This window comes from Montipora foliosa, chromosome 8 (genome assembly GCF_036669935.1).
Source record: "Montipora foliosa isolate CH-2021 chromosome 8, ASM3666993v2, whole genome shotgun sequence".
Taxonomy (NCBI): domain Eukaryota; kingdom Metazoa; phylum Cnidaria; class Anthozoa; order Scleractinia; family Acroporidae; genus Montipora; species Montipora foliosa.
Genome location: NC_090876.1, coordinates 22,324,764 through 22,332,263, shown reverse-complemented (window position 1 = coordinate 22,332,263; position 7,500 = coordinate 22,324,764). Strand labels below are relative to the sequence as shown.

Sequence of the window (7,500 nt, the reverse complement as noted above, 5' to 3'; positions counted from 1 at the left end):
CCTTTTAAACATGCATAGAAGATTAAGAATAAGCGAAGCAGAGAGTCGAACTTGGATTGATGGCTTCTCAATACAATTTCCGATATCCACTAGACTAGCGAGATAAGCTCCTGAGAAATCGAATCTTTTAGAGAATTGACGTAGTGGTGGCCAGCCAACAACTGAAAGCTAACCGTTTTCAAAGGGGCTTTTAGAACTAAATATTGTAGATCAGCTTTGCTTAGCTCAGAAACGCGAATTCTTGTTGAACTAACATTCAAATTTTGCCTGTTTTCATTCTTTTTACAGCGGTAAGCTTGTAATATTAAGATGGGATATGGCGGCGTGCAATTGTTACCGAAATGTCCAACCTCCTTTTGAGGGATAGCCAAGTGTGCTTCCCCACTCAGAATGACTGCTAGCAGTCTAAGGAATATTGAGCAAAGGAAAGGCGGAGAACTCAGTACTCTGTCGATCTTTTTCTTGCTCTCACCTTTTCCGCGATCCGGACCATTTTTTCGCTCGTTCCCACCAACTGAGAGCCCTGAAGATGCTAATGTAAACATTGTCGACTTACCACATTCAAGTATATTTGTGAGATGGCATACGTTATGCGAATGTAAGGATAAACTGGGATAATCTGGCCATCCGATTTTCTGGAATGTCTAAAACTCTCCAGTAGTCTGAACTTAACAAATGAAGTGTGATTCAGTGACCCAATATCGTGCAGGTATATTGATGGAAATAGAGCTGAACTTGAATTGAATAGCCACGATACTTGATCATTCCATTTTAATGTCAAATTACTGCAAGGTCCCGCATACTTTTCGTTGTAACAGTTTGGAAAGCCATAAAATCCCCAAGAAGACTTTGGTCGAAGCTTTTGAACAAAAAGCACAGTTCCTTCCATGAATTGTCGGGCTGCTGCTTCAAACTCTATCCTGGCTATAACCTCAGTTAACGCATCTGGCAAGGAAGGGTATTTCGCCTTGACCAACTCAACAGACTTTGTTCTGCAAGTGCAAATATGTAATCAATCCAAGTTCTAGTTTCAAATATATATTGCGTTTTCACTGAACCTTGTAAAACAGACCAAAATATGCCCTTTAGTAAACAAGACTACTGGTACTAAATTTATCTATAGTATTCATACATAGGGAAGATATCTGTTTACAAACATTGCTTTTGTTATTCAAATTTGCCAACCACAGGAAAAAAAAAGAACCTTTGCCAATGAGGCATTGCTTGGCACATCAATGACAATAGGTGACGTCAACGATATCTTCCCTATAGCTCAATATCATCCCCGTATCTTGACCAGAAACAAAGATAACAATAGCGAATTACTGCCAGGATCACCCTAGTGTCACTACGTTTAATTAATTCCTATTATTTTATTTGAGTGACAATTTACGCCATCCCCTAATGCAATACGTTTTAAGGGGTTCTTTATATAAAAACAATACAAGTTAATTTGTCTTGGGACGGTACTATGCTTCAGTGAACTGGATATCTATTGCTTAAATGCAAATAATTGCCCCCCCTCCCCCCTTCCCCACAATGAACTGTATTATAGGATTCGCGAAAATAGCCAATGATGTACTTCTCACAGCTTGAATTATTTTATTTTCATACATCATCCAGGAAGAGGCCAAACAGATGTATTTCCGGCGGTCGTTTCTCTGCCCCGAAAAATAGCGTCTGCGAAATCGAACTGCACAACGATTTCTGTGACGTAACTACCTTTTTTCTTTTTGGCCAATCACGTTGCATATCACGTTGCATGAAACAACAGAGTCGGGTGATCTCCGTGCAATTCGTGTAATCGTTTTGAAACGAACATCTATGAGTGAAACGCTACAGAATTAAGATTCTCTGCGGTGGCGAATGTTGCATTCTTTGACGGATAAAATGTTTAGTTGCAAAGGAGAAGATAAATGTATTTGGTACGGGTGTTTTGGGCATTTCCTCTTTGATAGTTCGAGCCGATTTATGTGGGCTATCTGCCGCACGAAATGCTATTATCAACTGATACGATACAAGAATGCCGTTCGAGCTTGAGGAATAAAAAAAAGACAGTTTGACGGTTACATTACTCGAGTTAAGAGATCGGCTTAAGATAAAGCAGCGCACTGGAGGCGAAGAAATGTCTGAGTTTTGGTGACGCTTGCTCGAATGTTTCTCCGTAGTAAAACTCTCCAAAAAAGCAACCAGTAAAATCGCCCCGAGCGCCGTTGTAAGCCCCGGAATATGCATAAGCCCGATTGCACTGGGGATTCTCAGCCCTTCACCGATCCTAACGTTTGTTTTTGCCCCATCAAGACCACAGTGGGAGCTTAATGTATAAATATCGAATTCAACACCGTGTATATCACAATAAAACTTGACTTGACTTGACTTGAACACCGCTTCCTAAAGCGGAAACTCAAGCACTAACTCAAGTTGAAGTTGAAGTTGATCGGTGTTCGCGCGTCTGATCAGGCCGTATGATCGGAGTGCCTTTAAAGTCTCGCTGGTAGCTTCATTCAATCTCAATGTTAATGAAAGTCACCTTCGTGCATTTAAAAGACATGAAGAAACTGGCCATCGTTTTTGTTTTGTAAAGGCTTCGTTATAGTTCTTGATTAATTGATCTTCAAAGTTGAGTCAAATTTAAGCCTTGAGATAGAGGAAATGCCATGGAGGAATGTTAGTTCGCACTCTGATCCAAATGATATGTGGCAAGAATGGAAAAACCTGTTTGTCAACTGCATGGACAAACACACGCCTCTAAAATCAAAAAGAATTCATAACAAGAGGTCTCCGTGGACAACGAGTGAATTATTGCTCAGAATGCGCAGAAGAGATGTTCTTAAAAAGAAAGCGATCTCTACAAATGATCATGCCATGTGGCAGCAATTTAAACGGGCTAGGAACCAGGTGAATAATGCAACTAAACTTGCTAAAAAACGATATTTTTCTGAAAACTTGGAAACTAGCAAAGGCAATCCACGTAAAACTTGGGATCTTATTAACGAGCTTAGCTCACGGAATAGTTGTAAGTCGTCCAATATTTTGGAAATCCAAGCCAATAATAGAACGATAAATAACGCCGATGATATGGCGGAAGCTTTCAATGTACACCTCACTAACATTGCGGAAATGCTAGCTCGTGATATTCCGGTTGGAGACGTTGACGCTGAATCATTCTTGTCGCCCTCTGATAATTCGTTTTCTCTAAAAACTCCGAGTATCGACATTTTTCTAGACCTGTTGAAAAAAATCGATGAAAAGAAAGCCACTGGCCTTGACAAGATCCCTAGTAAGTTGTTAAAAATGGCAGCTAGTATTGTTGCACCCTCACTAACAGACGTATTTATGAAATCAATCCTCACGGGAATCTATCCAACTGAATGGATGATCGGCTTGATGATCGGCTTTCTTGGTCAAATCATGTAGACGAAATATGCAGGAAAGTTTCCAGGCTCAGCTATAAGGAGCCTTAAAACGAATACGGCACTTTATCTCAGCTTCAAATTTATAACGCTTTAATATTACCGCATTTTGATTATTGCAGTCCTGTCTGGGACTGCTTAAGTGGCCAGTCAAGTGATAAGCTGCAAAAAATACAAAATCGCGCAGCTAGGGTAGTTACTATAATTACCCTTTGATACGAGCTCCAACCTCCTTCTCGATACTCTTAAGTGGGAGAGGCTGTCTCTTCGACGTAAAAAACAGATAGCACTAATTATGTATACAACAATGCACGATCTTGCCCCGAATATAACTTGAGAAACTTAGAAGGTAAACTTACTCTACCCAAGCCAACTACTAATTATTTGAAAGGAAGTCTCTGTTATAGCGGGGCCTGTTTGTGGAACAATTTGCCCCAATACTTAAGAAATGCTGACTCTATTGAGCAGTTCAAACGCACAATGAAGCAAGTATCTGACCTATCGGATTCCCACACGGCAATCATGTAAAACAGTTGTAAAGCGTTTTTTTTTTTACTTTTTTTTAGCTTAACTGATGATTTTCCGTGTTTAAATAAAGTTGACTTACTAAGGTTACTCGATATAGAGCGCCAGGAGCGTTCGATCGGGTGAACCGAAAATCCCTCAGAATTCGAATCCGATCAAGCAGATTGTGGTTTTAGTACAAGCACATGAAAGTCTTGCAACACACAAGAAATGAGCGAAATCTATTTTCAAACCAGATCCACCGGTCGGGACCGCTTTTACGGAGACAGCCTCTTAACTTTTTAATACCGAAAATCTCACAACCTTTTTGAATCGCATCCTCCATATTGCCCGCCATTAATCTGACTTGTGTTTACGTGGACAACGCGCGGGTATTTTGCGTGTTCCATGCGTGTTGGTTCTGGAGACTTATGAGCCTAACTCTGATTGGCTAAGAATTTTACGTCATAGAAATTGTTTAGCAGGTCGAGTTCGCAGACGCTGTTTTTCGGGAGAGAGAAACGACCGCCGGAAATACGTGTGCGTTCGCAGGCTAGCCAAGCACAGCAATGAGGTTATTAATAATTATTAAATTCTCAACCTCGGATAATGCATTTCGCGTGCTCTGATTGGTTCACTCAATCCCGGTTATCACCTCATATACCTTGGTTTGACCTTATATGATAAATGATTGCGTTAAGCGTTGCTAAACTAAAAATGTTTCCGCTGGAAAGCGAGATTTCTCTTTGAATAAAGCCAAAAAGGAAAAAAAAACTTTTTTGCGGAAAGTTTGGATCCATTCCAACGTTTAGAAGTACGCAAGAAGGCAAGAAGTGTTTTTGTGATGAGCCTGCGTCTATCTGACCACAAGGTATTACACAATATCGCATCAGCTCTCATCAAGTTTTTTCGATTTCGCTCGGATTTGCTCCCTCTTTTCGCTTGTATTTCGTACTTCCACCTTTTTGGAGTTCTAGGAATTTAATAAAATAATTATTCCATTCGCGCTTGTTGGATATGAGACTGGTTATAGCCAACTCGGCGCTACACGCCTCGTTGGCTATTTACCATCTCATATCCAACGCGCGCTCATGGAATAATTGTTAAATATCATGAGATTACGACATCACATAACTTAGGTTTCATGTTCATGTCTCCACGTGGTCGGATAGCCTTGTTTACGCTAAGTCGTCCTTCAAGTTCTCTTTGAATCTCTCGCTAAATTTATCCTCCTTTTCTCCAAATCCTCACTCAGTCCGTCGCCGCAACAAGCATTATTAACTATGAAGGCATCCACTCGCTCCACAGGCAACAACCAGCGACATCTAAGCACAGATTTCGAGTGGGAAACACTGCCTTCGATGGACATAATTTTTTTGCTTTCGCACGCGTTCAAAGAGTCGCAACCCACAGCCATCGCCGGAAAAGATCGTAGAGAAAGAAAATCAGGGGCCCGTTTCTCGAAAGTCCCGAAAACTTTTCGGGCCCGAAAAGCCATTTGTGAAACTGCGTGCACTCGTCAACACAACCGACATGACTGTCTCTGTAACGACTGACCGAGTCTCAAAACTTCTTTATTCACGTTGTGCATCTCTGCTTTCAGCTAAGCACATCTCACGCCACGAATTACAGTCTCTGCTCGGAGTCATGTCTTTTGTCACCGCCTGTGTCCCCCCTGCACGCGTTTTTATGTCGTCCCTCCTTTACACTCTTCGATTACATCGGCCGGCGAAATTCTGCCCACTTTTTACTCTTAATCACTCAGATCTCCGATGGTGGTGCCACTTCCTGCCGCACTATAATGGCGTTTCTATCATCAAGACTTCACAGTGGCTTGACGATCGCTTGTTCCTGTCGAAGGGGATCTTTCAACGGGCAGTACTTTTACACCCCTTTTCCCAGCTCTATTCTTCGCAAGTTCGGGCATGAAATTAACCTCTTGAAACTGTTAACGTATCTATCATGGTCGCGCTTTTGAGCGCTTTTAAGAGCTTAAAAGCCCTGGAGTACCCCTCTTCACTGCCAGCGCAGTATTTTGCAAGGCGACAATGAGAACAGCGTTTCCGCAATCAATTCCGGTCGTTCACGCGTCCCTGGCATGCTTCTCTGTTTACGAAAAATTTGGTTTCTCGCCGCTCGTCATGACATTGACACCTTTGCTCGTCACATCGCTGGACTGGATAACTCCATCGCTGATCACCTCAGCCGTTAGCATTTGTTCCCCGTACACCACATCCGGTTCTCCGCATTAACCGCTGACATCCATCGTACAGGTTTTCTGTTTCCCTCAACTGTTCGAATTCGAAATTGATTGTTAATTTGGAATTTTCTCTCCCGCCTCAGGCCTTGGTACTCACGTCACAGACCCGTCACTGGCCACGCTGCATTTCCAGCTTCAGCAACTTGTTTCACAGTTTCAACACCAGGCTTACGCTCCAGGAACCAGGCGCAACCTACGCTCTCAGTAGTCTTTTTTCTCCCGGTTCTGCGAAGCTTTCTCCTCTCCTTAGTTCCTCTCCCGGCATCGCCCTTGACTATCTCCGCAAACGCGGTTTCCTTATCCTAGCGGAAATCTTCATACCAATACATTCTGGTTCTTCTAAACGCCGTCCGTTTGTTACACCTATATCATGGTCTCCACCGACTCCTTTACTTGTTTCGATGTTTCGCTAACCAAGAAAGGTCTCAAACGCGTTTTGGGCACCGCAGCTTGTCAGAAACACCCCATCACGCCTGCTATTTTGGTCACTATACACCATTTCTAGGCCTTGGACGCAACCTTACCATCTCACTCCTTGACATGGACCCTTTTCACGGTGGCTTTCTTTTCATTTTTGCGCAACTCAAACTTGGTCTCGCCAACGATTTCTACTTTTGACAAAGAAAGCCACCTCACTCGGAATGATGTTAAGTTCACGGCTTCCGGTTGTTTCCCCCACATAAAATGGTCGAAGACCCGCCAACATAAGGAAGGAAACCACATTGTTCCCCTGCCCAGCATCCTATACTCCTCACTCTGTCCGGTCGCCGCCATTTGTCATTACTTTCGGTTGGTACCTGCGACTCCCGATGCTTCTTTTTTTTCCCTTCCTACAGCCACAAGGCTTATTCCAGTAACCGCGTCCTTCTTCACTGCAAGAATAAAGCGCCTTGAAGGTAAACTTGGCCTCCCTCCAGCGAATTATTCTCCTCACAGTTTCAGACGCGGCAGCGCAACTTACGCTTTCCACGCCGGGGTTCCAGAACACTTACTGCAATTGCATGGCGATTGGCGTTCTGACGCTTACAAGCATTACCTGACACTTCCGCTCAGTACACGCTCAGCGGTAGCTGACATTATGGCCGGGGGCCTTTATCAACAACACCGCTAGATTTACCTAAGTATCATTATGTATCGATTGGTTGGTTCAATTTATATTATCAAGATACTTGAGTTACCACTTTTCCATCCTCTTTTTTTCCTCCTGATCTGCAAGTTTGGGCCAATTTCCTTCACTCTTCCTTTTGGGGCGTTATTTCGACATCGTTGTCATCAACAAATAGATGTTTAGCCCAAACGTGTCTCTGTCTCATTCCTTGTTTT

At 42.8% G+C, this 7,500-nt stretch overlaps 1 protein-coding gene across 2 annotated transcripts in view; it reads right to left on the bottom strand.

The window, feature by feature from the left end:
* LOC137968007 (hyaluronidase-1-like) overlaps positions 1 to 7,500 on the bottom strand; it is a 15,976-nt gene that overhangs the window by 2,682 nt on the left and 5,794 nt on the right. For both annotated transcript variants that reach the window (XM_068814619.1, XM_068814618.1), the window contains one exon: positions 557 to 992. In XM_068814619.1, coding sequence (XP_068670720.1) covers positions 557 to 992 — 436 coding nt within the window. The remainder of the gene's footprint in view (positions 1 to 556; positions 993 to 7,500) is intronic.